The sequence below is a fragment of the Cydia splendana genome, chromosome 14 (genome assembly GCF_910591565.1).
Source record: "Cydia splendana chromosome 14, ilCydSple1.2, whole genome shotgun sequence".
In the NCBI taxonomy this organism is placed as follows: domain Eukaryota; kingdom Metazoa; phylum Arthropoda; class Insecta; order Lepidoptera; family Tortricidae; genus Cydia; species Cydia splendana.
In genome coordinates this window covers 15984819-16005624 of record NC_085973.1, presented here as the reverse complement: position 1 = coordinate 16005624, position 20806 = coordinate 15984819, and the positions used below count along the sequence as shown (strand labels likewise).

The window sequence follows — 20806 nt, the reverse complement described above, 5'->3', positions numbered from 1 at the left end:
GTCCTCACGAGCGACCTAAGGGATGATTTAGATTTAGAAAGGGAGCGCAGGGCGTTGGCGGTTCGGAGTAATATGATAACCCGCAGGTTTGCTCGTTGCTCACGTGATGTAAAAATCACGCTATTTAAATCGTACTGTCAATCCTTGTACACGAGCAGCCTGTGGGTCCGGTACACGAAACGAGCCTACAACGCCTTGCGCGTACAGTATAACAATGCTTTTAGAATGCTGATGGGACTGCCTAGCAGGTGCTCTGCATCGGGTATGTTTGTGGCTGCTCACACGGATGGTTTTCAGACTGTATTACGTAAAAATATAGTCTCATTACTAAGTCGTGTGAGGTGTAGTCCCAACAGCATTCTAAAAGAAATTGCTGATAGGTATGATTGTCCGATGCTAAAGCATTGGACCGAGTTGATAAAAGGTGTAGCGCAGTTTGTAGTGTAGGTGCCTGCTATGCTGTAGTAGTAGTGTAGGCAGGTATCTATATTATAAATTAGCCAAACATAGATGTCTAACTAATTATAATGTAAAAATACTAACACTAGTTTCTAAGATATTTGCCTGTATTACTAACACTCTATGGATACTTTTGTTTGTCCGAAATAAAGAAATTTATTATATTATTATTAAGGGTTAGCAGCATGTGAGCATGTGACTGATCCCTAAAGTTGTTTGCCACCGACGCGGTATTAAAAAAAAGTGATTTAGCTGATTTAGCAGTGCTGTGACCACGTGCGTCACAAATTCACTATTACCATATTCTCAGAGTGAATTGAGACTTTTCACCAAAAGATGCATCTCGTTTTGGGGTTAAACTTTAAATGATGAGTACATATTGTGTCAAATTTATTGATTTAAGTACAAATACAAATACAAATTCTTTATTTGCCAGAATACAGTGAATATGTAGATGGTGACTTAAAATTAGTAGTACAGTGTACTCTACTCACAATTGAGCATGCAAAACTTATAATAGGTACATAATGTCATGCGATCAAATTAAATAATTGAAATAGCAGAAACCACAATAAAATAAATTACAAATCATTAAGTCAATCAAGCTGGATAAATTATTCTGAGACATTTAAAATTACATACAATTAGTCAACGTCATACTCGTATTCGTCATTATTCATATTCAAGAATTCACTTATGGAGTAAAAGCATTTATTTAATAGCCATTTAGATAGTAATTTTTTAAACTGGTTAGGCGTGCAATTTCTTAAATCGCTCGGTAACTTATTATAGACTTGAATACCCATACAGTACGCATTATGCCTATATATTTGGGTCTTAGCAAGAGGTAAGTACAGCCGTGTTCTATGTCGTGTTGACCTTGGGAAGACCTGGGCATGGGTAGGGAAGATATTAGGATGCTTATGAACAAACAGTGCCATCTCTTTGATGTACATGCATGGTAAAGGCAGGATTCTAGTTGATTGAAATAAGGGTCTGCATGGCTCCAAGTAGTGGGTGTTGCATACTGCTCTTAGACACTTCTTTTGAATTATAAAAGCCTTTTGCATATCTACGGAGTTGCCCCAGATTATTAATCCATAACTCAACATGGAAGATACATAGCCGTGATAAGCTGTCAACGCGATTTGCTTTGAACACGTAGTACTGAGTCTTCGCAGAGCATATACATATTTTTGAAGTTTCGCACAAATGTCCGAAACGTGAACTTTCCAATTACAAAATTGGTCAATAGTGACACCAAGGAACTTAGTGCTAAATACTTCTTCCACATGTTCGTTGCCATGTTGAATATTTAAACATATACTACTGCTTTTTGGGGTCTTAAATTGCTTTACATGGGTCTTATTAACATTAATTTTCAATTTATTATTATTTAACCAACTAACTACATTTGCAAGAGCATCATTTATGTCATCATTAAAATTTAAAATGTCATTAGCCTTAATTATTAAAGTAGTGTCATCCGCAAACATAATGCAACTATGGCCAACATGGTCAGGTAAATCGTTTATATACAATAAAAAGAGTAATGGGCCAAGTATGCTTCCTTGTGGTACACCATTTCGGTTATACATAAACTCTGAGCGTGTCACTATTTGCTCCATGTTTTTGAGATCAATGTGGGTTAATTCAGTGCACTGCTGTCTATCCGATAAATAGCTTCTTAACCAGCTATGTGCATTTCCTCTGACACCGTAACTCTGTAGCTTATGCAGTAAAATGGAGTGGTTTACAAAATCAAATGCCTTACTTAAGTCTAAAAATATGGCTGCCACTGGAACCTTTTCGTTTAACGATTCAGTTATAAGTTTTATAAGGTTGAAGCATGCCAAGGTGGTCGAGCTGCCCTTTCGGAATCCATATTGGTTATTGTTTAAAATGTTATGCGAGTTTAGAAAAGACATTAACCGAATATGCATAGCTTTTTCAAGAACCTTCGAAATTATGGGTATGAGTGCGATAGGTCTATAGTTATTTAAACACTCTTTATCGCCTTTTTTAAAAAAAGGTTTAACAATAGACATTTTTAATCTTTCGGGAAAACAACCTTCTACGAACGACAAATTTATAATGTGTGTTAATGGTCTTACAATGTGCTTAGCACACAACTTTATCACTCTAGTGCTAACGTTGTCTATGCCAGTCGCATTGCTTGCATTTAATGATAAAATAATTTTATGTGTATCATCAAAGCTAAGCGGACTAAGATATATTGTCTTTTGAGAATTTATATTTAAGCGGGGATAGTTAATGTCAATATTATTTACTGGATTATTATTATTATTAATGAAAAATTTATTGAAGTGATTTGCTATGTCAAGTTGATTAAAATATTTTATTTGGTCTTTTTCTATGCAGTCTATACTTTTTACTTGAGAAGATGAAGTTTCGTTAATAATTTGCCAAATTGCTTTCGATTTACATTTTGCTGTCATGAGACATTTCTTATTATACAACTGCTGCGATTTATTGATGCACCTTCTCAGTATTTTAGTATATTGATTATACTCCGATTTATTTGTAGACTTGTGTGATTTTTCTTGTATGTACCTTAGATATAGCCTCTTTTTATTGGCACATGCACGTCGCAAGCCTTTCGTCAGCCATCTGTTGTTTGACCGTTTATTTTTTACTTTAACTCTTACGTAAGGGAAACATAATTCATTGAACATACAGAGCATATCGTAAAATTCATCGAAGGCTTCGTTGGTGTCATATTTATAGAGAACTTCGGAGAAGGAGAGTGATGCCATGCAGTCTGCAAATTTTTGCAGATTATCCGGACTGTAATCTCTTTTCGTAATGTAACGTAATGTTTTCGCATGTACGTTTTTTACACTAAATGAAATAAATTGAGCTGTCTCATGATCTGAAAGTGCTAGTGGAATAATATAGGAATTAACTTTTTTTATGTTACTAGCAATTTGATCCAGGCAAGATTCGCCTCGCGTAGGTACATTTATGTGAGTTTCAAAATTGTAGTTTTTAAGAAGGTTCTGAAAATCCCGGATATTTTTGTCCTCTTTTAAAATATTGAGATTCCAATCTCCGCTTAAGATAACTTTATGGTTCCTGTATTTTTTATTTAAATGATATACAAGTGCCTCCAGCTGTAGTAAGAACTGCTTTACGTATACGTATTTGGGCACACGGTAAATATTTACAACTATGAGTTTGTGATCAACTAACTCAATACCGGTGCATTCAAAGATGCTGGGTACACTCAGATCTTTGCATACTTGGAGCGCTTTAACACATATATCTTTAGCTACTAATATAGATGACCCACCCCTTTTCTGTTTTTGACGGCAAAAAGAAGAGGCTAACTTGTAATTTTTAAGTTTCAGATTTTCTTCAGTCCCTTTTTGCATAAATGTTTCGCTCAAGCATATTACATCTATACGTCTATTACTCCGCATTAGGTTGTCTAGGGTGATCTCTATAAAATCTAGCTTATTTAAAACGCCCTGAATATTTTGATGCATTATGGTAAAGTTTTCCAAGTTCTCGAAAAAACTTATCGTGAGATGGTAGATCCTGATAAGAACTGTGCGTATTATCCGGATCAACCATATAATTTTCAATTGTCTTCATGAGGTTGCATACATCCCGAAATATTGTAGTGAGTCCACGTGCATTGACGTTACCAGATTCTTTTGAAAACATAGTATGGTCCAAATTCCTGTTCGAGTCTAGAATATATGCATACTCATGTGATAAATTATCCATATATAACAGTTTATTAAAATGTTGTACTCTTGAATTGAAAAGCGTTGCGTTTTGACTTGACTTAAAAGTAGGTAGGCATATGATGATATTTGTGGTCTGCACAGACTGTACTTTCTCTCTTATAAAGCTAATTAAATTACAAAAATCAGGTGTCACATTAAAATCAGCATTACCGATGTAAATTATACAGTAGTCCTTATAAGTAAAACCTGCAAGTTTCCCATTTAGTCCAGCAAATAGTTGACGAATCCCACCGCCTGGTACAAGGTAGTGGCAAAGGTTGTCTGTGTGGAGGGTGCGGTGAGTGATTTTCAACATCCCCCTAGTGTTGCTGCTGATTAGGCAAGTTTTTGGTTCAGTTGAACAGTTATCCGATGTCACCGGGGTTTGCACCGTCGTTGTAGAGATACTGGCAGAAGTAGAGACACTGGCAGAAGTAGTACTCACAGGTTTCCTACGGGGGTCGCGATCAGTAGCCTGGGGTGATTCTGATTGCTGTGTGGAACCATCGGCACTGAGTAAAAAGTCTAGATTCCGTTTTTTAATTTTTTTGGATGTAGTGGTCTTTTTGGTGCTCCCAAACTTGGAAGTGGGAGTAGAGTCAGTGGATGTGCAAATAGCAGTTAACTGTTTTATTTTCTTTTCGTATTTGTGCAATTTATTTTTTAAGGTTGTGTTTTCAGACAGTAGGACTTCAATTTCGTTTTCGGCTGATTCATATTTTACCTGTAGAGCGGACAGTTTATTCTGGAGATACTCAATATCAAAGACACTTTTGGTCATTAAGTCTGGGCAGCTTCTGTTGAGTATATCATTAGGCGTGTCTTCGACTGATGAATATGTGTAATCATGGCATACGTCATCTGAAGACTCCTCTTCTGGAGACTCCTCCATTTCCGTCAATAAGGAATTAAATGAATTATTAGTCGGCACATTGATTTTTATTTTCCTCCGATGAGTAATGTTTTCATTACTTGGTGTTTTTGGGAATAAAACAGAACCATCAGTGTCAGTCTGATCTTGACTTGGTCCAGGATTGTGGAACTCTGTCTCTGCTAATTTTGTTCCAGCAGGGGAACAGACAGTCGAGGTCGTTTTTGATGTATCTTGTGGAGAATACTGGGTACACTCTTTATTCTGATCGTCTACTGGTGATTGGAGGGATAGAACGGAAGTATCAATGTTACTCTGGTCTTGATTTGGTTTGGTGTGGATTGGTTCTGACTCTGATAACATACTAGTTTCCGAGAGACAACTAACTGTTAAAGCTGATGTTTCTGGTGGGGAATAATGTGTAGGAGTACTATTTGAGTCCAGAGCAATTTGTTGATCCCTCGTGATTTTATTTTGCTTAGAAATGCATCGCTTGCAGACCCAGTTTTTTTTATTCTCCTTGTCCATTATTCGAAACCGAGCAAAAGTTACATTTATGCACTCAATGTGATATGTACATTTACAAATTTTGCACGTGAGGAATTGCCTTGTGTTTATTGGTAAATTGCATTTCGCACCAGGGGTACGAAACTCCTGACTTCGGCCAAACTCGGCTCCGCTCGGCTCAGCATTGCTCCGAGCAATTATTAGGGTTGGCACCACTTGACTTCCTTTTGCGTTCACGACCACAGATAAGATAATCACTTGATTTTTGACAACCCTAAATTGCCGAAAGGGATAGTGCCATATATTAGAAAGGGATAGCATGATTCGACCCTGAACCGCTGTCAAACTTCGGTTTTGTAGGAAGTTTCCTTTCTGTACGGTAGTACTATTATTTATTCTGTGTTCGCACTCGCGCATTTTGTGAATTTATCCGCCATCGTTACTAGTAGCGCCCTCTATGGTGCTAGTGAGGTGTTAATAATAAAACTCAAGCGCAATTTCTGAACGCAATCATTGGGTTTGCCAGATGTCAGTGACAGTGACAACGTCAATCAGTTCAATCTCTCAGCTGTTTAATTACCTTTTATTTTTAATATTTTTTCAAGAATATTGACTGTTTATTTAAATTTTGTCTATGTGTGCGTGTGTTTACAAAAGTACAGTTACTTTATTGATTTAGTTTTTGTGCAAAAACAAGGAAAGTCAGCTCACCAAAGTGCCTTTGTTATATGCTTCTTACGAGGAATGGTGGTGTCTTTGTTTCTGTGTTACTTCTTCCTTTCTTCGAACAATTTATCCAGCTTAGAACGAATAAAATTCAGGTAACAATTCGACGCAATGTTGCTCTTTCAAACGTCACACACACAATAGAAGTAGAACTATTACATAAAGTAGGTACTCGTGAGTCATACAGTCAGAGTAAGTAATTAGTGTATACCAACAAACGCCAAGAGAACCATATCATATAGGTTGACTATATGTAGGTATATCTATATTGAAATCAAAGCTCATCAGAATCAATTACACAACGTAGCTCACACTACTAATCATTGCAGTGATTAATCCCGAAATTACAGTGTAACCCGCTATGAATCATTGAAAAGTAATTATAATATAATACAATACTCTTAATTGCATATCTCATAAGTTTACAATGCATGTACAGAAACATAAACAAAGACAATAAGATAGCTTAAGAGCGAACAAACTTATTATTTTTTTAAATCGCGGTAAACATTTGCATATTTTATTAAAGATCGACCAATTAAAAGACTTATTGTCACTCCTAGTCTTAAATGATGCATATAAAAACACATTTTAATACATAAAAAACTTCCAAGGCATTGGAACGAAAAGCAATCGTGCTAATTTATCTCATTAAAAATATCGGCACTTAACCAATACAACAGGAAACAACAAAATTCAGTTGACGTTTTCATTCCCACTGATCGGCAACAAAGTTTTGCCAAATTGTTTCTTTACTGTGATCAAAAATAAAACAACGGACGGTCGTATTGGAATAATTAAAAGGAATTCCACTTAGTGCAGAATTCTTTAATTAAACCGGAACGAAATAAAACGGACGAAAAATGTGTCGCGAATGTCCAAATTAGAAAAGTTTGAAGTGTACAAGCATATCCGTTGTTTAAATTAAAAGGCTTAGGAACATAATACTCTAAATACACTTACGACTTCTTTATTTTAAGTCAATAATTACTCATACAGTGTGGAACATTTCTAGAGACTAAACTGAAAGGATAGTGTTATCTAATACAATAATATAATATTAACTACAAAGGTGTTGAAAGCAATAATCTCTTTTACTAGCTTTATTATATAAGACTTTATAAAATTACTCAGGTTTATTATATTACTTATTATATCTTTTTACGTTTCATATACACTGATTGCTAGCGAGAAATATGACCACGTAGTACTCAGCACCTAAAAATAAATGAAATTTTAACTAAATTAAATTTAACACGGTAAAAAACATTGTAATTTTTCAGTTTTTTTTTTAATTCTGATATTAAATCCTTTTCGCGGCACACATTTATTATTGTACTAAGTATACGTACCGTAGTAAATGTATTCAAAGTAACTTGCGCATATCTCATAGATGTCAAACAGCATGGCTGTTGAGACCTAAAAAATAAAAATTATGAATTACGAAAAAACATCAACAACCGTCTTTATACGTCCCACCGGTGGGCGCAGACCTCCTCTCAATGGCTCCGGACCGAGGCGTCCGACACTTCAGTTTTATAAAAAAATCATCACGTGATGCTTCGACCCGGAGACAGGTTGTTCTAGCTCTTTAAAGCTCATGCCAAGGACTGGTACGAAATATTATTAAAGAAAAAGTGTATGAGGAAACCGACTAATCTTTATCAGTCCCTTTGGGGATGAAGGGTCAGCCAACAATCTCTTTTTTATTGAATTGATATCTTAGCAGTTTTTAAGAGGTGGCGATCAATCCAAATGGGTCAGTATTAGTCCGTGGCGCTCACGTCAAAAAAGTGTGATATACGGCAAATGATGATGATGGAATTTCCTTTTGCAGAGTTGCTCCTTTTGACTCACAGATTGATTTAGGAAGGGGAACCAACCGGATTTTTGATGCAAAATTTTGACCTAAGGGAGGGTGCCCCCAGAAATTAGTAAAAAAAATTGTTTGGCTATGTGCGCAAGATTGGTATAATTTTCGGGTAAATTAAGGATGCTAAATTCATTTAATTTATACGGTTTCATATAAATAATTTCTATATTATTTTTTTCCGAATAAATGCCAAAATTTTTCTCATTTTTATATATACACAAAAATAAAATTTAATTTAATGAAAAAGCCCTACTACTCCTCGTTATAAAAAGTATACACATTGCATATTTATGTCTAAAAATATAGACAAAAAAAAATGAAATGTAGACCTATTTTCGACCACCAGCATACAAAGATATGAGTTACAGCTATGAAAATTACGGCGTTTGATGATGATGAGATACCCTTTAGCATAGTGAGTCCTTAAAACCCTTAGATCATTTTAGGAACGGGAGCCACCTTGATTTTTGGTGCGGTGTGGTTGAAAGGGTGGGGATGATTTGTCCCATACAATCAGAAATTTATGAAAGCATCTGTTTAGGTTTCTGCATTAAGACAGTTTGGTGTCATTAAGTAATTATCGAATAAATTAAAAGAAAAAAAAGAGAAATGGATTAATATTTACATTATTTCGTATTTTAAAGATTTTACTGCCTATTATATTTGTAAACACTCTTTAACATTGCTTATGCTCGGTGCACGTCGTACTTAATCCGATTTAAGGGACGTAGCTATACGGTGGAAAATATTTTAAATATTAGTCAATGTTTAAATTATTAATTTGTATATTGAATATTTAATTACCTAAATTATAGTAGTATACCCTATAATGGACGTGGAACCAGTAATGGGACAAAAAACCACAATTCCTCTAAAATAAGTATCTAAAAGTAGTTTATAAACACTGGATATATTTTTATCATAAATAAGAGTCCTAGAGCTGTTTCAGTTTGAATTTTTATTAAATTCGGTTGTTTTTTAAGAAATGTGCGTCAACCCAAAAGTTGTCGTGCCCCTGAAAAAAAATATCACTAAGAATTCTTAACAACTTCGCTAAGAGAGGTGAGTTAATTTATTAAATTTTAATTAACTAATACTTGATGCAAACTAGAATGTGTTTTGTCAATTGCATTTACCATGAGATAAGGTATACAGCACACTATGTTGTGATTCCACAGATGTGAAAAAAATAGTGGTATTTGGCCCAATCCCATTATAGGAGCTGTAAAACTGCATACCTCCTATGATGGGACAATTGACATAATAATGCTTGCCATGCCATAATTTCATGTTTAAACAATACAGAAGTGAAATGTAGTTACGAAATATGTCAACCAGGAGGTATTCTCGGACTTCGGATAAATTAATATCGTTTTTCCAAACTTTTATTTAACTTGGCCTGTTAATAGTTAGTGTGGGTCCAATATTGGTAGCTGAATTTGAGCCACTTTTCGATTTCCGATTCAGTTGAAATTTTATGTAAGTACGTAATTAAGTATGCAAATCGGATGATAATGAAATATTATGATAACAGGGACCTGATCTGATGATGGAGACAGGAGGTGGCCATGGGAACTTTATCGCAATAAACCCTAACTAATTGTGTTTAGGTATATTAGAATTGTCTCGATGGATCTAATACAATAATAATTGTCTGTGGAAAGGAAAATACATTCAGCGATAAAAGCTTATACTAAAAATTGATTTTTTTGCCATAACTTATTCCCCATTTCAATATTTTATACTGATAGAGCAATGTCCATTATAGGGGGCCCATTACTGGATCCACGTCCATTACCGGGGGCCCATTACTGGAGCTTTGGTGTCCATGACTGGAGCAAAAAACCATAGTTTTAAATTGTTAAGTATGTGGAAACTCAATGCAATATCTTTGATACAACACGCCTAAAACATGAAAGACGGATAGGACTTTCATCTTGTAACACGCTAAGCCGTAGACCATTTACATGTATAAAGGAAATATCATAAATACTCCAAATTTCCTCTTAAATGTCCCATGACTGGTGCTGTTACTATATTTCTGTCTTTTGATTTACTCGAAAATGTCACCTAACTTATTGCATAAACCTAAACAGGTGCTTGCATACATTTATGATTGTATGGGACGCATCACCCCACCTTTCATCCCGACCGTATCAAAAATCAAGGTGGATCTCCTTCCTAAAATGATCTAAGGGCTCTAAGGACTCACTATGTATAATAAAAAGGGACCTCATCATCATCAAGCGCCGTAAATTGCTTAGCTGTAGCTCACATGGTTGTATCCTGTTCTATGAGTAGTCGAAAGTAGGTCTACATATATTTTTTTTTGTTCACACTTTAATATATCACATGTGGCAAAACATTGATGGATGGATGGAACAAGCGAAACGAAACAAGAAACGAAAAAGTTGATATTCGAGTAGTTCATCATCACATCACATGATGCTTTAGTGTTACCTTTCCTATCCTTTTATATCTATGAAATTAAAAATATGTATATACCTAAATACCGAAGCAAAAATGCATGTATATGGACTATCCCTAGCTATTGGAAAAAATTGCATCGCAACCGAAAAAGCAAGCTAAAGCAAAATTGATGAAAATTTTAATTGAGAGAATTAGAATTCCACCAATCAGGTAATGACGAAAGAGATCCCGTGGGGCCTGCTGTTGTACTGACCTCTATAAAGTTAGAGGCCTGACCTTACCTTGTTTATACATAATATAATATTATAATTAATATAGTTATGTAACCTAGTGTAGGATCTATGTTTACCTCACAATGATAATAATGATTTCGTACCATAAGTTACCTGACCTGATATTGAAAAGGATATTACATAAATAAAAAAAAATTGTATTTAACCATGTGAGGATCTAGTTTTACCTCACAATTATAAAGATAATGATCTTCTGATATCGCTTATCCCCTTCGTACCATAAGTTATGATAAGCAGAGTCAGCGACTCCGGCACTCTGTAACAAAAAGCAATTAAAGGATTTGTCGAGGTTGTTTTTCTCTGTATCACTCATAAAATATTTGAAACTCTATGTCTTATAATGAAGACAAGAAATAAATTGTAATTTTTATTTTCTTTTAAGTAAAAAAATATATTTCATCAATATAATAGCGGAGTCAGTTAGCTTCATCACATATGATCTTTGAGTAATTCTAAGCATTTCAAGCCTGGGAGGCAATAAGGGGAGGGGGGGTACAAAGATGGCCGCCACCCGTCATCATTCAAAAAAATCTGTTCTGGTCCTGGTGGCTACTAGGGCAAGTTTGGTATCATTTTCGTATAAACCGGAGACGTAGAATTCATTGCTGATATTTGTTTTTTCCAGCTTCATAGTAATTTTACAAGAAAAACGTAAAAAGATGAAAATTTAGGATGGAGGTTTTTGCTTTGAGAGCTAATATTTTTTGTATAGTGGCCAAAAATATCATATAAAAAATACTATAATAAAGCATAATTCATGCAGATTCTAAACATATACACGTTGAGTAATATCCTACTGCAAAAAGATGGTGAAAAAATTATTAAATGACCGCAGCGCGGGTAGTTGGACTTTCGTTTATCTTGCGGACCGTCGTTTATCTTACAAAATGATCGAGTACGAGTATCTACGTAGGTATGCTTACTTTGCTAGATTTTATGATGACGAATAAAATACTTTCATCCAGACATAATTCATCATACAGACATAATAATTCATCATACAGACAGTGCATTAAAATTAAAGTGCATAAAGCACTTTAATTTTAATGCACTTGCAACGATTTGGATGTGACAAAAAGAAAGACGGACGGACATGACGAAAGTATAACAGGCCTATTCGGATTTCGAGATAATCACAAGATCTTGAGACGATTTAGAGATCAACTAGATCTACATTAGATATCGACTAGATGTGGCTTGGATATCTAAGTCATAAGTTGTCGAAATCGTTCAAGAGGACCTCCAGAATCGCGGAAACGTCAAATTTGACATATCTATCTTACAAATATCTTTAAATTATCCGTATCGTAACTTGTTGAAGTCTAGTAGAAATCTAATTCATTTTCCGAATCGAGCCGTAAGATTCCGTTTCTACAATTTTGGCTACGGAATGGTAAATTAGTGCGGATCGTTTTAACGGAGGGATGTAGGTACAGCACATGATCGTCCATACAAAAAGAGAAAACGTTTTTCCACTTCTAAATAATTTCGTTCTCCATATTTTTTTAGTATGTTATTGCACAATGAAAAACTAGATTATAGATTTTACATTTTTCAAAATTTGCAACACAAACGTTTTTTTTTTATTTTTTCAGAAAAAGCGAAACCTATAAACCTAAAATATATTTTGCTGAAGCAATCGACATCAAAATTGAAGTGATAAATATGTTAAGATTTAGTTAGTGGAAAACGTTTTCTTCCGAAATGGATTTTGAATGCAAAAAGGTCTTTTGCATGCAATGCAATGCAAAAACTTTTGTCAGTAGATATACTACCCTTTCAATATAACACCAAAACATCAATTAATTTCACATTTATGGAACGTACTGCTCCAGACAGTAACTCTGCATAATAGCATAGGTTGAATATAGGTATCATGGAGGCCACAACACCAACAAAGTTATTTGCCATTTCTGGAGGATCCCGCGCAATCTGTAAAATAATTACATAATTATCATAAGTTACGAAAATTTAAGTTCATAACACCTAGTTATTCTGTACTCTTTTAATTCGTTGGGTACAAAGAGCTCATAAAATAAATAAATAGAATAGGATTTTTTTTACACAAATTGACTAAACCTCACGGTAAGCTCAAGAAGGCTTCAGAAGAAAGAACATTCTTTTGGATTATAAAAATAACTGCCTTCTTTAATCCCACTAAAAGAATGTTTCTTAATTGTAACTATGTAGCATTTATAGACCGTTTAAGCCCATGTACACAATGTTTAGTAATAACAAGACGGGAATCTACTACATAATGTCCCTTGGGCGTATTTGTTAGTTACGTGTCTACCTGATAGTGTTTGTATAGGCCAAAATAACCTACGCATGCTGCTATAGATAAATATTTACACATAAATAGGTATATGCGAGGCATATTACTAGATCCACAAAATGAACACTTAAATTATGTATTTAAAGTCTGTGAATAAGAATTTAAGTTATTTACCGTTATAGTTCGTTTTTTTAGCATTAGAAATAAGGTAAACGATCTTGATGTGTCTTTTTATTGAAAAACACGTTTTAAAAATAAGTCACGGCAAATATGTAACAATTATGAATATAATACGATAATTTATATTCTTCTGCTTTCATAAGGAATAGTTACTGGTTTTTAAAAAGCGTTTAAAAGACATGTCAAGATCGCTTACCTTCTTTCTAATGCTAAAAAGAAACGAACTATAGAAACACTAATTAAAGGACAGCTAATAACAACGCTTTGCGTTTTCACCATCACGTCTTTTACGTTGCGGTGTGATTTTTAACTGTTTATATCCACAAGCTGTAGGTATATTTTTTTTTACCTTAGCAACAAAACCGAAGAAACAAATAGTGATGGTAGCGAAGAGCAGATTGAAGAAGATCATGCGATTAAAAATGTCGTCTAGAAGTTCGGACAACCTGAAAAAAAAAAACAATATTGATCTATTTGCCAAGTTTAAAAACCAATGAAGGCTTAAAAAATCAATATTATTAATTTCTACAAAAAAATAATTACAGGAATAGAACAGAAATTGTTTTTTTCGTGGCAAATATTCAAGCAACAAGTAGGTAAATAGGTACACTTAAATTAAAAGGAAGAAAACAAACACGATTTAAGCCACGAGATGGTTCTTATCTTATTAGTTATTAGGTTTTTAAAAAAGAATTATATAAAATGTACCATCGACCATACCTCTGTTAACTGAAAATTCATAAAACTTATGGCAAAGACTTAGACGTTTACCTATACATTATCATTTATCTTATGTGCGATGAGATGTTATTTCAACGCAGGAGAAAATTTTATTTAAGTCTTTTTTTTTTGCTGTTGGTTCAAAGAGAAAAATAAATAATCATACATTATTAACTTCTGATGTCTTTTTATAACTTCTTGTATCCTCGGTCCATCTTCATCCGCCCGAATTTCGTTTGTAATGCTGTCCTCTTCAAAATAATCAATAGCATCAACATCTTCATTGTTAGAACAAGATAGCGTTGTGCCAATATGGTCTTTGTAGCTTGAATTTTCAGTGTGTTCTAAGATTGGTTTTGCGTGGAGCATTTCTTCGCGAAGCAACTCAAACTCAGTGGCGAGGTGTGAGCATAATGTGATCATTAAAAACTCTACGCCGAGATACATGTAAATTAAATGAAGCACTGTGAAGAAGAAAATACATAAATTATGAAAAAAGTTAAATGAAATTTTTTTCGTTTTATATTTGAGCCAAACAACACTTATTTTTAATTAAGTTTCCTACGTGAATACCTGGTATGTTTCTGAGACAGCGTGCGTCCAAATAAAACAAATTCAACATTGAAATTAAAACTACAAATTTGATATTGGGCAACAACCAGTTTATTTAACTTTAATTTGATATTATTTTCCTTCATCACCTACCACCCATCATTATTATAGTTGTTTTGTTTTTAGATTTCCATATAATTATCATATTACTTTATAGCTTTTCCTACAATCCGGATACCTTAAAAGTCCTACTACATATACTCGGGAGCAACCAACTTTATATATGTAGCAGTATTTCATCTCACTTGAATTCTAAAAGATATTAAGGTTTTCCCCATTACCTTGAAAATTGCATTGCGTTGTAATTATTAAGTGTGCAACACTTGATCTCCATGGGAGACAAAGAATCGAATCATTAACCTTATTAGATTAAAAGGGGCCAACAGATTACCAGTTCGCTGGACGATATCAGCCTGTCAGTTGTTCGGAACTGTCACCTTTTCCGATTAACTGACAGGCTGATATCGTCCGGCGAACTGGTAATCTGTGGGCCCCTTTAGATAGAAGTAAAGTAAAAAGTCAAAATTGTACTAAAGATATTTAATTACACAAACGGGTCTACCGCGATATAACGTCGGAATTAAAGGTAAAAACAATGAAATTATATCGCGGTAGACCCGTTTGTGTAATTAAATATGTGTACAAAACGCGAGAGTTTAAAGTGTACTAAAGATAGTTCTAAAATACTTACTACTGTACGATTCCCAAAAGTACGTCCCTAAATAGACCATCCAATTCCTCTTTGCGTCATACGGTAGGCTGCATATGAAAGGGAACAACAGTCTGTCCTGTCCCAACACAAAGTTGCGGAATAGAGTCTCGAATAATGGCACCAGAATGTACTGCCATGTGCCTGTGATGTTCATCCAGTAGAACACTGAAATTTTAAATCAAGTTTTATCGCATTCATCGGAGATATTAAATTTTTAATACGTTTTGATCAAAATAACAATGACTTATTTACAACGTACAAAAAGGGTAATTAACAACTTATAAATATTGACATTATTATTAATCCATGAAATGTAAATGTAGAGTAAATGCGTGTTAGTAATAATTAAGTAGTTATCTATAGTAAGTCGGCATAATTGTGCTGGATTAATATTTCCATGTAAGCAAATAAATTACAAATTACAAAAGCAGTTTTCATAGCAAAGTATAATTATAGTCGGCAGAAAAGGCAATGTAAAATTTAATTTTTCACATGTAAATGGGAGGCGTATGTGAAATTGTGAACATTGCATGCAACATTTTAAACACCTAAATTACTTTCCTGTACCTACCTAAGTAATTTACAGTTACGTCACGAACCATAAAGGAGCCCACTGATTAACAGTCCGCCGGACGGTATCGGCCTGTCAGTTAGAACAAAATTTTGACAGTTCCGAACAACTGACAGGCCGATACCGTCCGGCGGACTGTTAGTCAGTGGGCCCCTTAAAGGATGACTCACGCTAGACCGGGCAGAGGCAAGGCGTCCGACATGTCATTTTCTATGTTGGCTGATCGGTAATCACGTGGTGCTTTCAATAAAAAACGAAGCGCTGGAAGCTCCGGCCCGGCCCCGGCCAAAATGAAACTAATATCAACACACCTAAATATATACATACCTAAATATGTTTGATTGTTTTACCTGCATTACAAAGGTTCAGCCTCTTTAGCATGATCCCTTTCTTCATCAGTTGGGTTTTCGTCAGGCCAGTGGTCCTCCACATGGACCCAAGCTCGTCGATTACTATTTTAGCCTTCGACAAATTCGAAACAATTACAGTTCCCTTCATTGCACCTGAAAGAATAATATGTTCTTATTTTGTTTTTCGCTCTTGGCATACAGTTTCTTTAGAAGAAACGTATTTTTATAAAATACATTAATGATCGTAAAAAATGTGTCAATTATACCTTTTAATTTTAAAGCCAATAAGTAATAAATATTTTCTCGTACTATTTTTGCTGCTAAAAGGCTCACAATTCTGAGCAAATTGGATAAAAATTATTTATCATTTACTGTTCTGGAAATCTACTGATTTCAATAAACATGAAAATAATTGTTTGTTCTTTCCGTTTTCGTAGAAAGGTATTAAATTAATTTCAGACTACATAGGTACACTTTAAAGTAATTATACCTACTTTTAATAAAACCGAACAAAAAAAGCAGATAATAAAATATTGTATCTCTTTTAGTTCAAATAAAGTTTTCTGTAACAATGAAAATATAATCTCTTAAATATTTTATGCCGAGGATTCAGACATGTTCGATTAAATTAATTAAGATTAAATGCTGCCAGCGTCCTCGGTCTTTCTTAGATACATTGTAATTTTATTAGTATTCGTTTTTAGTTTTGTTTTATATATGTTAGTTTTTTTTTAATGTACCTACCTGAAACAGAAAATAAATATATACTTAAATTACAATTAAGATTAAGTATAATGTGAATGTTATACAATAAAATCCCAATTTGGCTTTGGTATAACTAGGCTGAATTCAAAGATTAATTAGCCGTGTCCCGTTTGTATTTAGAAACGTACCTCTAGTTTTCTTAAATTTACCACATAGTTATATCATGGCACCCTCTTCAAAAGCCAAACCACAGACAGGTGCCAAAATTGCGGTTGCGATACTAAATGTACACAAGGGACTTATCCTGCAGCTTAGAATATTTCCAATATATATGTAGGTATGAATTAAGCAATCTAAAGTGGAACCTATTACACTATCCTAGAGTTTTTCTATTTATTCCCCTGTACATGTACAAATCTAACTAATTTATGATTTTCATTTTATTTTGTAGATACCGCTTGGCAAATCTTATGATTGAACAAGCAAATTTTATAGAATGTAATCTAAAAAAATGTACCTATATGAAACTTAGGGCCCAAATGATACAAAGGTACTTTTAATTTTCATCTTAATTTAAGGTACTACTTTTTAGGGTTCCGTACCCAAAGGATACATATTACTAAGACTCCACTGTCCGTCTATCTGTCTGTTACCAGGTTGTATCTCATGAACCGTGTTAGCTTGACAGTTGAAATTTTCACAGATGATGAGTATTTCTGTTGCCGCTATAACAACAAATATTAAAAACAAAATAAAATAAATATTTAATTGGGGCTCCCATACAACAGACGTGATTTGGCATTTTTTTCGTACCTAATGGTATGGAACCCTCGGTGGGCGAGTGTGACTTGCACTTGTCCGGTTTTTGTTTATATACCTAACGGTGTAATAAACGCCCACCCGACCACGGATTATAACAATTTTAGGCCCTCGTCGGCGTTGATGTAATATTGTTTTACTGTTATTGTGTTGTTATTGGGTAGGCTTGTTTGTCGCCACTTTCTAAGTAAACAAACAACTTAAGCTTCACCGAAGATTGATTCATGAGTTCCAAGTACAGTCGGACCTTGGTTAGGTGTTGCGAGTTTAAATTTAAACATTCCAGAATAGAGTTACGTTTTGAAAGTACCTCCCATACGCGTAATTAAATAATAAACATTGTATTATGTAACAGAAGATGTTCAAGTACCTACAACAAGCGCGATAATATATGTTGTTTAAAAAAATAAACAATTTATGGAACTACTCCGCGACGCGTATTTCTTCTTTAGGTTTGTTAGGTTTTTAAGGAACATTTTTATTATGGTCCAGTTCTAATGAGGGGTTCCATGAGGAATTGAGGGAAATCCTCAAATTTTGATGTAGTTTAAATTTTTACCTTAAGGCATTATTTTTTTGTTTATACATATATTACTTGTGAAATAAATAATCAATCTTGATGGATTCCGATCCAGATCTTGAAACTTGAAACGCACCGAAGCGCAATACAATTTAGTGAAATGACTGTTTGACCAGACAGGAATGAGTCTTGTAAGATGCTGGGACACTCATAACAAAAACTTAACTTAAAAAAAAATCTTATAAAAGGGTCCGATTCGTTGCTTGGGGGTATTATTGACCAGTATTGTAACTATTTGGCTTGGCAACGGTTTCAAACATATCAGTTGCTAGCGAATATAAGAAAGACAACATTTTTAACCCCTTACCGCATACGAAGCCATATATGGCGGATATGATATTTAACTCTATTGACAGCTATTAAAGTTCAAATTTCAACAAATATTTTTTATTATATGCAGTAAGGGGTTAAGACGATTTATTTTTTTAAGGTTAATTCTTTGATATTTTTTTTACTAACCACTGCTAAAGCTATTTCACCCTGAACTGTCATTCAAAACCAAATCTAAAGTTTATTCCTCCCCATTGTCATATTCAGTACCAGCGCTTTCCATCTTAATTTCATCCTTAACATGGACAACAGCACTTACAAATTAGAGACCTCTCTGTTCTGGACAGCTACCTTTATTACCCACCAATGTATCTTGATCTCCAAGATCTACTGCTTCAAAGGTAAATATGGGTCTTAATATACTGGCAAGTTCCAAGTTCCTTTGTATTCCGTCGGATATGTCTCAAAGGATATTACTCAGACACCTGAGTGCGAAGCAGATTAATTCGGTAAGGGATTGGTCCGAATACCAATCACTTGCAGTGGTCATAAACAGTTTAGTGAGAATTTAAATCTGGGTTAGAACATTTGAAATGGAGATTATGGCAGCTTTAACTACCTCATATTTTTCGTAAAACTTAGCAACCTCTTTTAAACTTTGTCTCTTTCTAATAAACAGAAATGTCAAATGACGGATAGGGACGAACGATTATCAACGGTTAATTAGATTTGACAAACGTTTAAAAATAACACCATTTAGATTATGGATTGTCTTAAAGATAGAGTAGGTAAGATTAGTCTTGAAATGAAAGCACCTTTAAAATTTTAAGCGACACGTTTAGGCTTACATGAATATATTCTAATTACCTATCGGGTTATTTTTTGTTTCCGACTCATTAGAACATTTCTGTATATTTTTGCTTGAATAACTTGATGAAACCGTTAAACAAAATGCTATGTACCTGTGACAATTTTTTTGTGATTTCTATGCCCATTTTCACTAGAATATTTCATTACTCGCATTTTTTATGGACGTAAACTGAATAAAAACTTAAATGAAGATACCGAAAATCGAACGTGGCTTCTAATATGTCTTTAATATTCGTACTTCACGTAGCTGAACGATATTAAAAAGTTTTACTTGTAAAACAACTTTAAATTCAGTTACAACTGGAGTAGGTACGTTCTTGTACTTACCTTGCGTGGCTACTATAAAAATAGGTAACAGGTTGGCTAACTCGTAAAACCCCAATTCTCCAGTAAGAACTTTCTTGAAACTTACGACCAATGAAAAATAAAAAGTAACGTAGAAAACAACCAACGCGAAAATTCGCAATTTCCCTCGAATTCGAGTTTCATTGTAAATCGAAATATTGGACTTGGCCAACAAATCAAAGCAAATTGCGAAAGGTTTTGAAAACTCTGACGCGAAATCTTTTAAATGCTCCATTGTGTGATAAAAAGTTAAGTGTCCAGTAAATGTTGATGTTATGACCGGGTGGGACTTAAGCCACCGCATTTTATATTTTAAAATGGAGGACACATTAAAAATACATTACTTTATGTATAGCCATCATATAGAATCAGAGAGTAGATAATTTTATAAACAATGGCCATTTCGTATTGGCAAATAAAGTTTCGAAATAAAATATTAATGGTTTATAAATTATACCTTTCAGTACGGATATGATGGTCGTTCTTGTCTACGTGACAGCGTGATAAAACTTATTTACTTTTCTATCCGTCGGAGTTAAAAAGTGACAGTTATTTTATCATGTGGATAAAGGCATTCATAATAATATATGCTTGCAGCATGCTATAGGTAGTATACGATTCTGCCAACTTAACAGTCAATATCAATGAAAATGGGTCACTTTATATTATAATATCAAATAAGGAAACCCGCTTTTCAATGATTTTGTTATTTTTAAAATAAATAAAAACTTTTAAAACTACCTAATGCCTTCACTTCGCAACACAAATCAAAGTGTTTTAGAGTTAGACCAAGCAAAGTCTGCAGCAATTTTGATAGCCCACGCAGTGCAAGTGCTATTTATACGTCATAATTTCATAGACGTTTGACGTTTAAAATAACACT

The 20806-nt window shown here is 34.1% G+C and overlaps 1 protein-coding gene across 2 annotated transcripts; it reads right to left on the bottom strand.

Annotated features, from left to right (window-relative positions):
• Positions 1 to 7460: 7460 nt before the first annotated feature.
• Positions 7461 to 20381, bottom strand: LOC134796737 (odorant receptor 67c-like). 2 transcript variants are annotated; one of them, XM_063768932.1, is made up of 9 exons: positions 19906 to 20381; positions 16335 to 16487; positions 15393 to 15578; positions 14256 to 14553; positions 13719 to 13815; positions 12742 to 12846; positions 11082 to 11170; positions 7671 to 7737; positions 7461 to 7536 (listed from the first exon to the last, which is right to left on the bottom strand). In XM_063768932.1, the coding sequence occupies exons 1-9, from the start codon at positions 20225 to 20227 to the stop codon at positions 7480 to 7482; spliced, it is 1374 nt and encodes a 457-aa protein (XP_063625002.1). In that variant the 5' UTR covers positions 20228 to 20381; the 3' UTR covers positions 7461 to 7479. The 2 variants fall into 2 exon arrangements, with proteins under 2 accessions (XP_063625002.1, XP_063625004.1); XM_063768934.1 differs by lacking the exon at positions 12742 to 12846.
• Between the last annotated feature and the right edge of the window lie 425 nt (positions 20382 to 20806).